Source organism: Mustela nivalis, assembly GCF_964662115.1.
Source record: "Mustela nivalis genome assembly, chromosome: 18".
Classification (NCBI taxonomy): domain Eukaryota; kingdom Metazoa; phylum Chordata; class Mammalia; order Carnivora; family Mustelidae; genus Mustela; species Mustela nivalis.
Genome location: NC_139037.1, coordinates 20031713 through 20051668, shown reverse-complemented (window position 1 = coordinate 20051668; position 19956 = coordinate 20031713). Strand labels below are relative to the sequence as shown.

Genomic DNA, 19956 nt, shown 5'->3' with positions numbered 1-19956 from the left:
ATGCTCTTGTGGAAGACAAACAGGGAATGAGTGTTTAGAATGCAAGATACAGAAAAAGAAGAAAAACTAATGCAGTGTTCCTTCCTCAGAAGAGGAAGCACTCAAGATGGGCTGGGGATACCCTGCAAAGCTTCGCTTTAGTGAAACATTTATGGGGAGATCTTAAAGAGGAGGAATAAGCAGGAGGAGTTCATTCCTGGCAGATAAAAGTATATGAAAACAGCTCATTTTCCCATGATCGTGGAAGATGGAAAGAAGAGACTATAACCGGGGATCTATGAAATTACCTGGTTTTTAATGGAAGTCATAATGACACAAAATATGGAAGAAACATCAAGGGGTAGGTGAAGAAGTTCAACCGAAATAGGGAAGCTGCTTCATAATGTTTAAAGGACTCCTCGTCAATTTGTTAACTTGAAAATCCTAAGAGTTTTTTTTTTGGGGGGATTGGGAGGGAGACAAACCATAAGTGACTCTTAATCTTACAAAACAAACTGAGGGTTGCTGGGGGGAGGGGGGTTGGGAGAAGGGGGTGGGGTTATGGACATTGGGGAGGGTATGTGCTTTGGTGAGTGCTGTGAAGTGTGTAAACCTGGTGATTCACAGACGTGTACCCCTGGGGATAAAAATATATGTTTATAAAAAATAAAAAATTAAAGTAAGAACTTATTGTAAGCTCCTGCAACCGTCCTCTGTTGCTCAAATGATTAAGCAGTGTTTCTGGAGCTACATAACCCCATGATCTGATAGGCCTGAAACTTGAGTCGAGATGGCCTATTGGAGAGTGTGCAACACGGGGGTTCTCAGAACCTGGGGTGTGTTCCAACTGTCCCCACCTTCCGGTAATTTGGTGCTGTCCTCTCTCAAAACAGCAGTTCAGTATATGAGTTAGGATTGATGTAATAATTGACAATTTTTAAACAATGAAACAGTAATAGGATTAATTATGTGTTGAATATTCATGTTAGGATTGTTCCCCGTCTAGTGATAAAGAGTAAAGCCAAGCATTAATCGCTGACCCATGCTCTTCCTCTATATTTTATCAAATGATCACTGTTTGGAAGAAGAGATTTGGAAATTAAAAATATGAGGTTTCAATATTAGGATATTTCAATTTAATTACTTTAACAAAATATTAGGTCAAAGGGCAAAATCATACTCCCTTCTCTGGTTAGAATCCAAAAATTGTGATAAAAATTGAATATCCATTTTTTTTTAAATTTATTTTGTTTTGTTTTAAAGTAGGCTCCATGCCCAGTGTGGAGCCCAACGTGGGGCTTGAACTCATGACCCTGAGATCAAGACCTGAGTGAGATTAAAAGTTGGACACTTAACTGACTGAGCCACCCAGGTGTCCCTGAACATCAGTTATTTTATTAAAACAATAATGGAAAGGAAATTTCCTAACACACACACACACACACACACACACACACACACCACAACACAACTCTTAATTTTAATATTACTGCCAATATTATACTTAATGGTGAAACTCTAGAAACTCCTAAGTAACAAGTAAAGCAAGAATGGCTATTATTATTGCTGTTACTTAACATATTTTAAAGTGCAAATCTATGCAAATAGACCAAAAACAAAAATCACCAAATGTTAAAAAAGACAGAGCAAATTGTCATGATTTCCCTTTTATGTAGTTGTCTCCTTAGAAAATCCAAGAAAATTAGTTGAGAAGTTATATCACTTTAGAACAATATCCAATAATAAATTAATTAAAATAGCTATAGTTTATCCTAAAAATATTCACTTAGAAAACATAACTTAAAAATTGACTCCACAACAGCATCCAAAATATAAAGTAACTAGCCATCAGCTTAATAAGAAATACACAGAAGAAAACTACAAAACCTTCCTGATGTCAATAAAAAGAGAACTGATTCAGTAGAAAGTCAGATCATGCTTCTGGATGGAAAGAATATTTAAAAATTTTTTGTTCTTAAATTAATCCATAAATTTAAGGTAAACTCAATAAAATTCCCAAAGATATCTCTCAGGCACCTGAAAAACAATTCTGAAAATTATCTGAAGGAGCAAAAAAGCCAAAATTTAAGAGTAATAAGAGTAAGAAAATGAAAATAATGTGGAGAAAGCATCCATCAGGTTTTAACATATATGTATATAAAATAGTAAAGAAAATTATAATACCAGCACTAGAGTAAATAGAATTGTAAGAATTAAAATTCCAAAAAATCTATTATGATTGACCCTTGAACAACATGGGTGATAGGGTACCAACCCCCACCATGCAGTCAAAAATCTGCTCATAACTTTTCACCTTCCCAGAACTTAACTACTAATAGCGTATTGTTGATCAGAAGCCTCACTGATAACATTAACCATCAATCAACACATATATTGTATATAACATGTATTATATACTGTTTTTCTACAATAAAGTAAGGTGGAGAAAAGAAAATATTAAGAAAATCATAAGGAAGAGAAAATACATTTATAGTAGTATACTATATTTATCTTAAAAAAAATCCAAGTATAAGTGGACCCATGCATTCAAACCCGTGTTGTTCAAGGGCCAAGTGTACTGTGTAAGGTAGATGATAATAAAGATAGTGTTATGAAGCAGGTGAGAATGACCAATTATTTCTTAAATGATATTTAGGTAATGGTCCACAAATGGGGGCTATGTATTTATTTCACATGGACGAATGGTTGAAATGGGAGATATGTAAGAAAGAAAATATAGGTGAATACCGACATCTATTTTGGATGAGGAAAGCCTTGCTAAAGATAGTATTAAACAGAGAAAACCTAGTACCAAAAGTGCATCGTCTATAATTATGAACACAGCCAACCAGAACTGAAAGGGCATGGAAATACTGAGACAGTCTATGCAGTAGGTATGACAGGTCCAAGGTTAATAACATTAGAAGATGAAGAGACTTTAGAAATCAATTGCAAATTGGTGAATATACAATTCAAAAATTCAAAATTCAAAATTTGGGCAATAATTCAAAATTCAAAAATGGGCAAAGAACATGAATAGCAAATTTACAAAAGAAAAAGAGCAGAAAATAAATGATCCATACTTATTTTTTTTTTAAATCCCAGGTTTATTAATAATGAAAGACATTGGCATTTTAAAATGTGACTATATTTCAACTTAGCAAGTTATCAACGATACAAAAAGAGTAGTAATATCTAGCGTTGGCTTGAACTTGAGGAAATGAGACCCCCCACCTATTTTACTCATGGTATTATAAATGTTTCTGGTAGTATATGTATTTCTGATGGGCAGTTTGTCAATTAAGTATCAAAGGCTTTTGATCCAATAATTCCACTCTAGAAATTTATCTAAAATACTAATTAGATATTTGGCAAAGGTGTGTGAAGACAATATACTTTCACAATGCTCAGTTGAGATCAGACACCTTTACAGTGGAAGTTAGGGAGATATTTAGAAGATGTTGACATAAGCATATTGATGCTTGTAAATGTGTATCACGTATTAGGAGGGAAAAAAGTGGACATGAATTTTATGATGGCCTTTTTTAGAGATCATATATACATATATGTCAAGAAAAAACCTGGACAGAAATAAAAACTAGCAGTGATTATTTCTGAATAGCATATTATGAAGTTATTTTATAATTGGTATTAATATTGCTGCTTCTTTGTATTTTCTAACTTTTCCACAAAGAATATGCATTAAGTATGTAGTAGAAGAAAAATCATAAAATTCTTTGCAAATATATGTTACTACAATTATTATGGCTGTGATTAAAATTGAACCCGAAGTACAATATGTCCCCTGTTCACTTTCTCTTAGAACCTTAGATTGGTACATTGAATTTCAGGTTTTTCCTCTTCTGAAGATAGTTATTATTTGACTACAGGGTAATCAAAGTTTTTTTTTTAAGCATTAATTAGAAAAGACATGAGCTTTATATTCATTGTATAGTGTATACAGCCGATGGCACCCTCCAAGAACCCAAGTTTGTTCGTTATTTCACTGATGGGCAGTGTGACCTTGGGCAAGTCTCTGAAGGTCCTAATGTCTCATACTCCTTCTTTATCCAGAAAATGGGGATAAAAATACTCACGCTGAGCCTTGTGAGGCTATTTGAGGAATGAAGTAAAACAATGGTCATGACAAAGCTTTTATAAACTAATGAAGAGCCAGATAGATGGAAAGAGTTATTCTTAGTATTTTTTTTTTCTTTGCCCTTTTCTTAACCATTGTACATTTCTTGTGTTTTAAGAGATGCCATAAGGCTATTTTCAAAGTAAATGCACCTCAAAACTGGGGCAGGTCAGCTCTGGTGCCCAAATAGTGCCCAAACAGCACCATTCTTGATATTAACAGCCCAAGATGGACTTAAATGTTGAAGAGTCATCTAGTGTTCTACTCACCGGCTGCCTCCTGAGTCATCTGCTAAACTGGGCTCCAGAATAGAGTAAAGGAAAACAAAATAGAAAGCTTGGGTGTATTAAGATGGCTTCCCTCCTCATATTTCTAAAGATCTGTAATGCTTATGCCGAGTTTAGGCAAACACAATCCTGATTATTTACATGGCATAATGGAAGTAAACACTCAAGGAGAAAGAAACCTGATGCTTTTACTCAGCGTGATATAAACCATTATCTCATGTTTTCTATGGAAAACAGTCTCAGCCGAGAAATTTGGTAACTCAGTAGGCTATTAATAGGATGTGGAATGTGATTACTCCTTTTGGATTACTTCAATATGTAATTACTTCTAGGAGCTAGCAGAAAGAGACTCTATTAAATGATAATTATAGGACTGTATTTGCTTTAAGGTTTTGTAATAGCTCTAAACATGGGAGTTTTCATTAACTGTTTGCCATAGTTAATAAAGTCATTTTTCTTAAAAAGTAGCAATTCCCTGCAAAAGTGGTGGCTCTGCACAGGATTAGACTCTTACAAGGAAAGGCAGGGGAGACGGAGTGGGTACTGGACTGGCTCATCCATGGTAATAGAATCTCTTTGAAAATACCAATGGCATTCCCGAAGTGTGACAAAGTAACATACTTATAACTCCCTAGAGAACAATATGTCTTCGTATAATGTTCTCAGAGGGTTAGCAGCAGCTAAATATTATGGCACACATGAAAACAAAGAAGACACGGCATGTGATGGAGGCGAAGCTGGCACAGTGAGAGAAACCCAGAAACACCTGCTGCGTCCGGTGTTTCTGACCTGCTGACCGCAAATATCTGAGCCGACAGACCATTAAAGAGGGGGTGGCATAAGACGCACGTGAGAACAGCAGTGTTTTCCAGACAAATGAGTCCATCACCTCATTGTTGATAAAACTAAATGTATGCTGAGCTACTGTATAAGAAGTGTCTTCTTCATCATAAAACTGACAAAGCCTAGGCTTATGTCAGTGTAGTAATCCATCAACCTAGCATGGGATCCCAAAAGAGTTTGGGGACTAAGAAAACTCGGAGAATGGAGGCCGGGATTCCCACACATTGAAGTGTACGCATATCGTAGAAAATATTATGAAAACATCATGTATGCTACCTTCTTCAGTTCAGCTCCAGAAACGCTTATTACATAGCCACTACATGTCAGGGTCTCCCTGTTTTCGAGAAATGGAGCTTTATGAAAGGAAATTCCTATATCATACACTTGTAGCCAGAGAGGAACGTGAGTTTGCAGTTGAGAACTATTCATCTATCTCAGTGCTGGGTAGAGTTATCTCTTAAAGGTGCTTAAGGCACTCACAGGTGCCCATCAACCAAAGCCAACCAGTAAAAGAAAAGCCCTAGACAAAATAGAAAATTAAAGCACTCCAAGTACTTTACTTTTTACTTTTCTATTTCAAAGTGGTAGGAATCATTTAGAAAGTGAAGGACAGTTGTTTTATAGGGTTCCGTGAAAACATAGGTCTCTTGTATAATTACCTTCCCACCCAGGCTCTCAAGAGCAGGACCGCGGCAGAGAGCAAGGCATCAGGAGAGAAAAGTCTGTCATGGCACCTAGGACAGTTTATCCCACAGTCTTGTTGGCTGTGTGCTTCATTTATTTATTTATTTATTTTAAGATTTGCTTTATTTGGGAGGGGAGAGCACAAGCAGCGGAACGGGAGAGGGAGACAGAGAGAAAGAAGGAGAAGCAGACTCCCCTGATGCAGGGCTCCATTGCAGGACCCTGGGATCACGACCAGAGCTGAACGTAGATGCTTAACTGACTGAGCCACCCAGGTGGCCCTTGATAAGTGCTTGATTTTAAAAAGCCATAAGTAAATGCTCAAATGAGGTCCAGAAGTAATAATAGCATATGTTAGATCCTCCTCCTCAACTCCAAGCAGCATGGGGAAATCCTTTACTTTAATAATCCACCCAGGAGAGCCAATGGTTTGGGCTGTAACCTCTAGGTCTAACAAGTGGGTGGCTGATTGACTGTGCACGTTACTTGATGGTTCTGGGTTTCCTTTTCCTCATCTTCTCGTGGGAAGGATAATAAACCCTGACCTACGGTGTGTTGAGAGAATGCGATGAGAGAGTGTCGGAAGTGTCTGGGTATGGTGTTTGGAGCACAGCTGCTGGGATTTATGATAGTGATAACAGTGATGGGAAAAGTGATGATACTTAGGAGGTTAACTTAAGCTCCTCTAAGCCCGCTCTCAGTCACTGGGAAAGCAATCAATCCATAACCTAGTGCACAGCGAGTGTGTGGCTAATGAAAGCCTACTCAGGAGGACCACCTTTTACTCCTATGTCAAATGATGGCATCTGTCTTCCCATTTCCATAGACCTGCATTGTCACTGGCTTAGAGGAACAGCTGCAGACCAAAATAGCCTGGCTCCAAGTCGAGAAACCTATTTTTTTATCCTGGCTCACTACCAACTTTGTCAAGGGACTCAATCAGTTTGGTCCTATACCACAAGAACAACTACTTCAAATAATTTGTGAGTCTAGAACCTCGCCGATGAAATGAGAAGCAGGAATGATATTAAACTTTGCCATGTTTACAGTTGCCAAATGATGCTCTGTTCATGACCTTCAGGTGATCTAATTCTGCACCCACCTTTACGTTTCAAGCTCTGTACCCAACCACACTGCATTAAAACCATGCTTGGAAAGGACGGCCAGCTCAAAGATTACATCGCCTTACAAAGCTGAACTAATCTCTTTTAATGCTTTACTTGATATCAATATTCATAGAGCCATGCTTCCCCCAATGGTTTATCAACCTCTTAAAAAAAAGATAAATGAAGTTGTTTGCATATTGACCCTGTAAGCTTCCCCAGTTGGTTTTCCCACTGCTTCATGAATATCAAAAGCCAATAGAAAGAGTAAAATAAAATTACTCACTTATTCATATGCACCAAATGAGCCCACACGTCTCAAAAATAAAGGTGGCATTATTACTTCTTGTTTGTTCTTCAACAGAGAGGCATTATTAAGATTAGGGGGAACATTTGTGCTCTGCAATATAAAAGCCATTCATTCTCCGTTTCTACTCCTCCAAATGCATAGGAACCTTGGTACGAACCTCTGTTGTCTCTGACAGTGAAATTTGGATTGTGAATGATTTCAGGGGGTAGACTGAAGATAAATCTTGGTCCGTTGGCTGTGTCATCCTTGTCATCTGCACTAATTGTAACAATTGGCTGAAAGAGAAAGGTGGCCCATAAATAAATCATGCTGACATTGCCACATCATTTATTCAAAAATTCCTGGCTGGCGAGAAACCTGGGTTTAACAAGAGAACATAGCTACAGAGCTGAAGTAGGGCTCTGAAGCCCTCTGGGGCAGTGGGAGGCATCTCCAGGAGAAGCTCTCAAGAATAACCCATTTCCAAGTGCCTCGTTTATAGCCAAGGGAGGGGAAAGAAAGCATTATTACCTGATTAGAAAGTGGCTTGGTCTGATCGCTCTCACAGATGAAGCCTTCATAAGGGGCGGCAAACTTGGGAGCATTATCATTTACGTCAAGGACCCTAATGGCCACGGGGACTTTGGCTTCCTGATGCCTGTTGTCTGAAAGAAGAGAATTCAGACGTAAATACAAGCCTTCCACGACATTCCAGTGTGTGAGCCAGCTTGAGAACGGCTGGTCTATAGGTAAATAAGCATCTGCAAATCTTGTCTAAGTGTTCTGCTGCTCTGGGTTTAAACAATCCTGAGTGACAGCATAAAGTGGGGAATCCTTTGGTGATGGCTATGAGCTCCAGGCTACTGAGGGCTATCAACTCACATGCCAAGACTATACCCAGTTCTACCAAAAAAGAAGAAGAAGAAGAAGTAGTGGTGGAGGAGGAGGAGGAGGAGAAGAAGAAGAAGAAGAAGAAGAAGAAGAAGAAGAAAAAGAAGAAGAAGGAGGAGGAGGAGGAGGAGGAGGAGGAGGAGGAGAAGAAGAAGAAGAAGAAGAAGAAGAAGAGGAAGAAAGGAGAAGAAGAAGAAGAAGAAGAAGAGGAAGAAAGGAGAAGAAGAAGAAGAAGAAGAAGAAGAAAGAAGAAGAAGAAGAAGAAGAAGAAGAAGAAGAAGAAGAAGAAGAAGAAGAAGAAGAAGAAGAAGAAGAAGAAGAAGAAGAAGAAGAAGAAGGGAAAATATCTCAACGTGTTTATATGCCGTCTTTGATAGATAACCAAGAATACATTTTAAAGTTTGAAAAAATATGCTTAAGACTGAAAAATATATTCGATCTCAGCTGTCTGTCATTTTCCAGAATATATAGAGAGTCTGATGGAATAAAATTTGGTAAAGTAGAATCAAAACCCGTTGGAGAATACTTACGGATTTCTGCTGCAAAAACGGATATGTTGAGCCAGGCGGTTTCCTCTCTGTCCAAAGGTTTTGTGGTTTTAATAAAACCGTCCTCTGGATTGATAGTGAAAAACCTGTCGAGGTCAGTATGACGATCGATGGAATACCTAAGCAGAATGTAAATGAGGCAATTAGACAGAGACATTCTGAGCAGCTTAATATTTGAATATTTTCTCCATGCTATATTTAAAACAACTTTTTCAATGAAATGCTTGAGCTAGGTTTCCTTTTTAATCAAATTTACTTTTTTAACTTCATACATGAATCTTTTATAGAAATCATTTTGCCACATTGGAATTCTTTATTCAGTACAATGAATGAAAGAGCTGTTTAGCATATATTTGATTGAGAAGCGTAATGACATGTTGCATATTTCTTCATATTTACTACAATCACCCACCATCTGAATATTTATGAAACTGCATTTGGGAAGTGGGACTGCCTTGCTCCCAAACTACGGTGAAAGTCACAAATGTATCAGACCTTTATTAGATTTTTACAATATTAAATATTAAACAGTTTTAAGTTTATCTAAATTTATCATCAAGGATCATTTATGATCCTAAAAAATCAGTTTTCTCTTTATTTAAAGAAAAATGCTAACTCTGTTTTGATGAATGAATTTATTTAGTTTAATTTATTTGGTTTTAGGGGTTCCCAGGGAGCATCGTTCTGAGTTCCTTGGTGAACATGAAAAGCGGGCTTGGTCAATCATTTGTAGAACGTTCTCCCCACACTTTCGTAATGGGCTGTGCCTAATAGCATAGCTGCAAAGTTTTAGCTACTCCTGTCCTCTAGAAAATTTGCATTTTTCTAATAAAAGACAAAATATTTTCCAGAATATTACTGGATTATATTTATGGCAAAGGGAGGAGGGAATGGAACAAGAAGAATGGTCTACATTGAGGTGTGGTAAGTTAACATATCTTGCCCAGGACACCTGGAATTTTAAGAACTGGAGTCCTGGCTTTAATAAGTCTGTTGAATTCCAAAGTCCCTTTCCTTTTCACTCTGCCATAACTGTCTCCAAAATGAAGAGCAAAGGTGGTTAAGTTAACTCTGGGAGTTATACTGGGCTTTCTAAGTTTACTGGGTGTTTTCCTGCTCTTGGAGGGCTTGGCTGTGCTTTCCTAAAGTTTACAGAATACATATGTCTGAAGGCCTTCATCAAGGGTCATAAAAGCCAAGATATATTATAGGTGGCAAAGACCATGAACGTCAGACATTTTAATCCCTTCAATTTACAAATGATGGGATTTGTAAATGGCCAATTATCTATAGTTTCTGGGGGAGCCAGTGCTAGAATCAGGATCTTCCGATTCTAGATCATGGTGTTTCCACAGAAGTCTCCCACATGGAGCTGCACTTCACAGTATCAAAGACAGGAGCTCATCTATGATGTCATTAGACACTGAAGCTCCCTACGGGAATGGAATGAGGAATCTCCCGCCCCAGTCAGGAAACTGAAGATAAAACATTTACCCCTCATAAATGTCAGAGAGGCTCAGTAACATAGCCTTCAGCAGATACCCCTCTGTGAAAAGGAGGCAAAAATAACAGAATTTCTTTTCCGCCTGCTACCAGGGAGTTTACTATCTAGTTGGCATGAGAAGACACACTCACAGGGAGAAGGATAATTAACAATGCAAAGTGCTGTTTCCTGGAAGCAAAGGGCATGAGTATGGTTTTGTAAAGTTCATGCTCCAGTACATCTAAGCTAGGTGATGATCTAAGTGGAAAAGCCACTTAAGTTCTTTGAACCTCAACTGACTTATCTCTTTAACAGGAACATTAACAGGACCTAGAGTTTAAGCTTATCTGTAAGAATTAGAGAATTACATGAAATGATGATACAGGATAAGATACATAACCTAGCACCTCGCAGACTGTAGACAGCACAACGAATCATGGCTGCTCTTCTTTTTCTTGGTGCTGCTGTCCCTTGCTGTGGACAGATCACGGAAGTTCTCAAATGTCAATCTACAGAGTATGACCTTCACCCTACCTACAGCCAGTGAAAACTCACAGAAGGCTTTTTTTTTTTTTTTTTAAGATTTTATTTATTTGACAGAGACATCACAAGTAGGTAGAGAGGCAGGCAGAGAGAGAGAGAGGAGGAAGCAGGCTCCCTGCCGAGCAGAGAGCCCGATGCGGGACTCGATCCCAGGACCCTGAGATCATGACCTGAGCTGAAGGCAGAGGCTCAACCCACTGAGCCACCCAGGCGCCCCCACAGAAGGCTTTTGACCAGAGGAACAAATAAATGGAATCTGCCATCGGGATGATTCATAAGGGGTGGGCAAGAGAGAGAGAGAGAGAGTAGAGGACGGGCAGAGACGTGGTGAGGCTCTCAGTGAGGTGACGTCCAGGAGCTGGTGGTGTAGGAGTGAGAGCGAGGACAGACGACTGTGTGATGAACAGAGCACCGGCAGGAGGCTGGGAGAATCCTAGAGAGTTCCCTACCTGAGTGTCAGAGAAGACGACATTGAGAAACACAAACACAAAGGCAGCTTAGCAAGGAGAGGGCAGAATGCCACTAGGGATATGCTTCCACGCTAAGAGACTAACAAGTCAGCTCTACCTCAGGTTTCACAGAATCAATGTGGAGTCAGGTTTACTTTTTTTTTTTTTTTTTTTTTATATTTTTAAGGGTGTCACAATAAATATGAGCTCAAAAATAATTTTTTAAAAAACGAGTGAGCCAGTGAAGGAGAAAAGCAAGCGTGTGAAAATTCACAGCAGACAGCAGACTAGGTACAGAGTAGAAATACGTAGAAAGATCAGCCCTGAGGCGGAGAATCTGGAGTGTTAATTCAATTCAGTCATGCATGGGTAGGGATGCTGTACAGGAGGGGACAGACAGAGAGAAAGGTCCAAGTCAAAAGGATGCATCTCAGGGAGCCCCCACTGCCTGGTCAAGGATCAAAGACTGGTGAAAACCCCAGGGTGCTGCTGTCTCAGGCATGAACAGATTACTGCCAAGGTAGCTAAGAAGAGAGGATATCTCCAAAAGCCAACAGTGAGCAAAAGTGTATCTCATGCTTTGGAGTCTGAGAAGAAAGATCTGCAAAATTTCTATGTAGCTAAGAGTCTGGTTGACACTACCGTGTCCTAACCACATGTCCAAGGACACAGGTTCTTGTCCCAGTAAAGATAAACGGGAAATTTAGGTAGAGGGGACAGCAGGACAGGAGGCAAACCTCATAAAAGATTTGAATGTTCTATAATTTGTTTGGGGAACAAGGACTGAGTGGTTAAAGGGGGGCTCAAGGGCGGTACTGAGCATCTTTGGATAATTATAGACACGGAAATTGCCTCCATGCACAGAACAGCTACCACTGAAAACATGACCCAAATAACCAATCGCAGATGTGGATTCCGGAGGCATGAGGCACAGAGGAAATGAGCAGTTGTTTCAAGTGTTTTTACGTCATCACTCTCCCAAAGCATTGCTAATGTACCTAGATATTCTAAGTTAACTAATTTAAAATCTATAGCGTGGACAGTTTTGAGTAGTTTAAAGGTGTTGTTACACCGACCCTCAGTCATTATACAATGTTTCCTCCTGCATAGCGAGAACACTGTACTCAAACCTTCTTGGGAGATTTTTCATTGGTGACTGTTGGGCTAGAGTAAGAGGCTCAAACTGGACTGAAGGCGGATCTGGACTTAAGTCCAGTCTTCAATACTCAACTGGCTGTGCGACTTTGACAGATGCATTTCACCCCTTTGAGACTCAGTATTTCCATCTAGTGCATCCAAAGCAGTCATAGTATCAAAGGATGTCTGAGGATTGATTTCAATAACTTAATGCGACCCATTGTCTTGGGCTGAGAAGATACCCATTAAGGGCAATTCTCTTCCTTTCTCCCAAAAGAGAACATTCAAGAATTTAAAGGCAATTAACAACATTTCCCTTCCGGTCCTCCTACAGGCCGTTCTGCATTTTCTTCAGTGTCAACAGAATAACTCCATTGTTCACAACAATTTTTTTTTTTTTATGACAGATTTGTTTACTTTTTTTCCTCCAGTTTTACTGAGGTATGTTTGACAAATAATAAAAGGTCTCTATATAATGTATACTATATTGTGTTTTGATAGCAGTATACTTTGTGTAATGATTACCATGGGCAAGCTAATTAATATATTTATCACTTCTCATGTTACCATTTTCTGTGTGTGTTGAGAACACTTAAGATGGACTCTGTTTGCAAACTGCAAGCATACATTTTTAAATATGATTAACAGGCTATATATTAGATGTCTGGAACTTACTCATTTTATAACTGGAATTTGTACCCTATGATCCGTATCTACCCATCTCCACACCCCTTAGGGGCAGCCACCCTGGAAAGCACCATTTTGTTCTCTGTTTCTCAAAGTTTCACATTTTTTTAGATTCCACATATAAGTAGTATCATGCTGTGTATGTCTTTCAGGGTCTGACTTATTTTTTTTTTAGCAGAATATCTGCCAAATTCATCTAAATTATCACAAATGATAGGATCCCCTTGTCTTTTTAAGCCTAATTTATAATCTATCTATACATGTATACACACACATATATATACACTTAAATATGTATGCAGATACATATATGTGTATATATAAATTTATATTAAGCACATATATATTTATAATTTATATATACATGTACACACACCCATATACATCACATTTTCTTTATCCATTCATCCATTGATGGATACTGAAGCTGTTTCCATGTCTTGGCTATTGGCAATAATGCAGCAATGAACATGGGAGTGCAGATACCTCTTCAAGATAGAGCCATTATGAAAAACTGAATAGAGATTCCTCAAAATGCAGATGGCAGCTGGATTTTTCCTGTGGGCTCTAGCTTATCAACCCTGGAACCAGACAGTCCCTGATGCTCTTTGAGTGTGCTAAGGACAATGCATGACCTAAAGAGTCACTATGATTTTATGTGCTGAGCTCTGTGAGGTGGAACCTGCATCTGAGCCATCAGTAGGGTGCCCTGGAAGGGTGACACCCAAGTGGAGACAGGAGACATGGGTACCATGTGGCAGGTCTGAAGGAAAGGGGAGCAGAGCTCCCTGGGGGAGGAAGAACATGCGAAAGTCAGGAATCAGGAGAGAGTAGGTTCTGCTTCAAAGAATAGGAAGTGGTCCAGTTTAGCTGCCACTCAGAGTCTGATGCCAAAGTAGACCAAAAAGGGCAGAGATGAGCAGGGCACAGCAGGAATCCGGGTGGAGAGGCTCCAAGAAGAGCCTGACACTAAATAAGAGGGGTTGGGGTCATTCTGGAGGGAGCTGCCAGGGGGAACACTTTGATCACTGATAACTGAAGTCCGAAGTCCGCTATGATGTTCGGGCGTGTGCTTGAAAATGCTGTCTGGCTGTAGGACAACAGACAGGTGGGTGAGAAACTGGAGGCAGGCAGACCAGGAGGAGGCAGAGGAAGAAGTCCAGGGAGATAAGAATGAGGGTGGGGCGCCTGGGTGGCTCAGTTGGTTAAGCATCTGACTCTTGATTTTGGCTCAGGTCACAGTCTCGGGGCTGTAGGATCAAGCCCTGCATCGGGCTCCCCACTCAGTGCAGAGTCTGCTTGTCCATATCTCTGTTGGCCCTTCCTCCCATCTCTCTGGTACTCTCTCTCTCTCTCTCTCTCTCTCATAAATAACTAAATCTTAAAATTAAAAAAAAAAAAAAAGTGAGAAAGAAAGAAAGAAAGAAAAAGAAAACAGTGGAAGGGCTATTCACACATAAAAACCTGCCGGAATCCAAGCCAGGGACAGGTTCCAGGCAGCTGTGCACTCCTGTCCCCTCGGCATCTCTGATGTGTGACCCGCCTTCTCTGGCTGTCTTCCTACCTTCTCATCTCTGTCCTCTTCCTCATCAGCCTCCTCAGTCATTAACACACACTGGGCTGGGGGCAGGGCGGCGGGGGGGGGGGGCGGGGGGAGGCAGGGTTCTGAATCACTTTTCTAAGTAGCTTTTTTAAGTTACAAAGATAGATTCTTAATGATACATGCAGCCTAAATTTGTGTGGCCTGTTGTTATCTCTTCAAAGTTCTCAGTAGCCTTTAGATAGACAGAGCTTGCTCTCCTAGCTCCCTGTTCACGGGCTGTGTCACTGGCCAAGTCACTTTGCACCATGGAGACCCCATATCCCCCATAGCAACAATATAGCAACAATATAGCAGGGCTCCCATAGCTCGCCTTCGTGTAGGGTGAGGGCTGGGCCGCGGCCTCGTGGCGCTCGCACGCTCCCTGCTCCAGCCGGACACCCACAGCCTTTGTGTGCACCCATCCCAGGCCTGGCAGAGGCGTCCCATGCCCCAACACCTCGGCCCCCACATCACCTGGCAAGGTCCCTGCTATTTCTGCCTCTAGTTTTGTACCCCCATGCACCTCCCGCAGGGCTGGGCACATAGCAGGTGCTCAATAAAGACTTGTGCAATGAAAAAAAAAAAGAAGGAAAAAACAATATAGCAACAATAATTCCTATGAAATAAAGTTGACAGGATACATTAGATCCCACTTCTAACACACATAATAGAGTAACTGGAGCATAGAAGAATGTTCAATAAATTATAATTACAATAATTACTTCATAATCCTTATTCCTACTACAACACAGCTCCCTGAGATAGGCCCCACTGAGAGCCGCCTCACCTAGTACACATTGGCAAACCTGCTGAGAGAGAAATGAGGTACTTTGAACAAGCCCAACCAAAAAGTCAGTGGCAGAGACGGAGTCAAAGTCCCGTCTTCTACATCTTAATCTTGTTTACACTGCCTTGAACCAGATCATCTTGGACCCTTTTTGGAACTGAAGGATGTGTTTCCCTCAGGGCTTTCCTAAAACCTCTTGCCTCGAAAATTCTTCATCCAGGCTTTTAAATAAATATCTGTACCTTATCGGGCTGTTGGCAGCATCGGGGTCTTTGGCATGCACTCTCCCAACCACCGTGCCAGCGGCTGCATTTTCTTGGACTTCATGGATGTAACTTGGGGCCAAGAACATGGGGGGCTCGTCAGCATCTTCCACTGCAATCTTCACCGTCACCGTGTCCTTGAAAGGCCCGTTGCTGATGAACTTTGGGTCGATGTGCACATTGGCTGCCTCTACCTTCAAGCTGTACGCTCTTTTGGTTTCAAAATCTACAGGCTGGCAAGAAAGAAGAAGAGAAGACTGACAACCGGTTCCTTGAAAAAAAAAAAATCACAGAGGAGAGAGACCGGATTGTTTTACAGGGCAGAGTGAATAGCTCCTCAAAGGGAGAAAATCAGTGTCTATTCAATATCCAATTACCTGAGCCATTTGGTCAGAAAATCAGACAAATCAATTGCTGAAAACTGGACTGCGCTCTATGGGTAATTCCAGGAGCACAACAGACACAGAAAGACCACATCATCGAAAATGAACTTCGTTCTATAACAACAACAGGAAGGCTGTCCAAATCACTCACTAAAATCATCTAAGGAGAGGAATTAAAACACTACAAAAGTAAATGATGTAGTCCATTCTGTAAAGTGCTAGGAATCTTGGTAATAAAAATAACCCACTGAATTTCAGCACAAGTATGTCTTGTTAGGTGACTGTACTCTTACACACACACACACACACACACACAGCTGGCTTAATCGTACTGAGAGACTAATTTTTAATTTTCCAACCCTGTAGCATTTTTCAAAGTCTGGGACCCTGACTAACAGGGGCCCTTAAGAGGACTTCAGGTAGTTTATGGGTAACTTGGTGGATGGATTTGTTGAATGACATTAACTTACTTATTAAATCACGTATCAACACTAGTATTCCTTTTCTAATTTGTCCGTTCCAAACAGCTCAAGGATACATCAGTATACCTCAGTATAGTGCTACTTTTTAACATATATGTTATGCTTCCTAATCCCCTTTTGAGAGACTGTGATACAACTGTCTAGATAGAATGTAATGACATCATTTTGTTTGATTGCATTCATTTCTAGGTTACCTTCCATTTATGGCAAGTGATCTAAGACAGTGAGAATAATGCTTTCCTGTTAAAAGAATGCATATACGTTTAAAAGAAACCCACTTCAAGAAAAAAAAATCAACAGTATAGATTTCACACAGATTCAAGAAAAATTGAGAAGTCATATTTGAATGACTGTCGTTATTGAGAAATTGATGGTAAACACTCTGTGTTTCTGGATGAGAGGAGGCATAGTGAGTCAATCAGCCAAAGGTGAAAAGTACAACTCTGGCAGGGAAACAAGCTTGGATGCCTAGGAAACAGAACTTTCTAATTAGCACTTAGGAGGATGCTGAACTACCAAATGTTTGGAAAGAGTTGGGTCTTTTAAGGTTAGCATCTGCCTGCCATGCTGTTGTCAACTGCCTGGCACACACTTCCTGTGAATGGGCTTCTAATCATGGGGTTTAGTCCTGACCTAATTCTACAAAGCTCAAAACTAAGGATGATTCCAATTTCAGGAAGGAGAAACATATTCCTGGTTTTTCTGTCATCTTCCCGCCCCAACACCCCAGACTCAGGGAACACTCTTCTTCTTGAAGGAAAATCGGACACGGCCAATCCACCCTTTTGGGACTCAGCAACTCCTTTCTCCTTCTCTGGGTTACTGAGCATCAGAAAGGAATGTTATTTATGGGCTGCGGGTACGAGACTGCTGCAATATCTCAAACATCTCCAATTATTAGGCAACATAAACAACTGGTATATGACAGTTCTGTGAGCAGGTAAGGAGAGACTTTCTAATCTCAGGTAGCCCGGTGATGCTCTCAGAGCAGAAATTTTTGAACTGGATTTAGGCGTATGGCTAGGGGCCAGAGCCCAGAGCCATGGACAGTTTCCAATGGACAGCACGGTTGATGTTGAGGCTACGGCAGTCACGCTTGTTTGCAATGCCCTTTCCTAGTTTGGTGGGATTTGACTAAGTCTTCGAGTGGTCAGCCCAATCTTCACTGCCTTGTGGAGTCAATTTCCCTGAGCTGCCCTTTTGCAGTCCCTTATTCTCACCCCTACTAGGAAGGTGGTGAGGTGGCAGGGTCAGGGAGGGAGCATCCCAAAGGACTCTGCTGAGTCTGGTTGATCTTTGCTTCCCCGTTCCCCAGGATTGGCTGTACCAACTGAGCATCTACACTGATTGTTTTGAGTGAATGAGGGACTGGGCTGTTGGATGAACCACCTTTCCTCATTGACCTACGATTTATACCTTGACTCTTTCCAAAAACGATTTAAGGTAGTTTCCCCTCTGAACATTTATATCCATGTTATGAGTAGTTGAAATAAAGCTGAATGAGGCAACACACTACATAAACCATAAAAATCTTAGTAACCCCTAGTTTACTAATCCTACCTCTGAGAATTCTCCTTGAGGGATCAATTCAACAGAAAAGCAACACAAACAATATTCAAGAATGCATGGTGTCTGTCAGATATAATAAAGTGTTATATCTAATCAGGGGAAACATACACACAAAATACCAAATCCAACTGTGAGATTTTATTAAGGAAATAATGGTCTATCAATAGGATGGGATGTTATGTAGTCATTAAAAATGATTATGTATATTATATAACAGCATGTAAAATGTTTATGATGTGACATTAAGTTAACAAATCAGATCACTCCATGATTGCAACTGTGTCAAATGTTATATGCCAGTATGTATATACATGTGGGTAAAGAATACAAAAAAAAAAATACTCAGACATAAAAATAGTTTTATTAAAATAGGGGATATTTAAAATGTCTTTTAATGCTGCTCTCATACTGCTTTACAAGGAGTTTATTTGATAGTAAGGAAACAGCTCAGAAACCACACCAGGATCTCTGTTCCATAAATAGCAACCTGCTTGATCAAGGGTGTTGCAATGAACACATTGGATTTTCCTCCCCAAGTCCACCAAGCCACCAACATGTTTCATTTTTATTTCGCACTGGTTCTTCAGCTAACCACATATCCTGAGGGCAGGTTTTCTCTTATGCACCATTACACCCCTGACACTTACTGTGTCTGACACAGTCAATACTCAAGAAATATGTATTGCTTCCTAAGCTATTTGATACATGAATGACTCTACCTCCTAAATATCTCTTAAATTCTTCACCCTAACCTGTTCTGCCTTCTTCATTTCTTTGTAATTTCTCTCTTGGATCCCAACAACAGTGTTTCAATCCATCCCACAGTATCCAGCCCAAACTCTCAAGACTGAACTTATTCAAGTTTCTTAAATGCGTCCTATTTTTTAACAGTACTAAACCCTCAGGAATTCTCTTTTTTTTATTGGGCGGGAGGGCGTGGGGGGTGGTGTGGCTTCCTCTCCTTATCTATCTGGTAAACTCCTACTTCTCTAGGAGTAAATTCTTACTTGTATAAAAAGTCATTCATGACCCATATTCATAGATTTTATGACACTTTATTATGGTTGGTTCTCAACTGGGGAGCGATTTTGCTCTACCTCACGCCAGGGATATGAGGCAATGTCTAGAGCTATTTTTAAATCATCACAACAGGTGGGTTGCACTAGTCTGTGTGCTTACATCTAGCAAGGAGAGGCCTGGGATGCTGCTTACTCTCCTACAATGCCCAGAACAGCCCTGGACAACAAAGAAGCGTTGGTCCTGAAATGTTAATAAACCCAGGCTGAGAAAACCTACTCTATTTCAACTGTCTTTTCACTTAACTGTCCTGTTAAATTGTGTCCTCCCTATAGCCAGGACTCCATCTCTTCACCTTTAGTTGTCCAGCCTCTCACAAGGGGCCTGCTTAAAAGAATAAGATCTCAATAACTCTTGGTAGAAAAATGAGTGAATAAATTAAGAAATGAGTAAAAATATCATATTAAAGAATATTTTAAGAGAAAAATACATCCATGATCTCTTTTTGTACTCTCTTATATTATTAAATCATGTATAATGACTTCCATAGGCTCCATCATTTTATACAGTTACATTGACCCCTCAAAATGCTTTTCTTCCCTGGTGGACATTTGGAACTTTGTGCTACAAGTTCCAGCAAATATTCTTTTACCAATGAAATAACAGAAATATTCTTTTACCAATAAATAACATAACATGTGCCCTAAACCTAGACTTCAGTGCTTTATAGAAAATTATTCCTTCGCCTGGAATAAACACCCTGAATTGGGGGGAAATGTGCAAATTAATCATATGCAGAGAGCTCATTTGTG

General features: G+C 40.0%; 1 protein-coding gene across 1 annotated transcript in view; it reads right to left on the bottom strand.

The window, feature by feature from the left end:
- Positions 1 to 19956, bottom strand: part of CDH11 (cadherin 11) — a 148303-nt gene that overhangs the window by 10275 nt on the left and 118072 nt on the right. The window contains exons 8-11 of the mRNA XM_082712175.1: positions 15673 to 15926; positions 8745 to 8881; positions 7855 to 7988; positions 7502 to 7619 (exon numbers count right to left, since the gene is read on the bottom strand). Of these exons, the coding sequence (XP_082568301.1) occupies positions 7502 to 7619; positions 7855 to 7988; positions 8745 to 8881; positions 15673 to 15926 (643 nt within the window). The remainder of the gene's footprint in view (positions 1 to 7501; positions 7620 to 7854; positions 7989 to 8744; positions 8882 to 15672; positions 15927 to 19956) is intronic.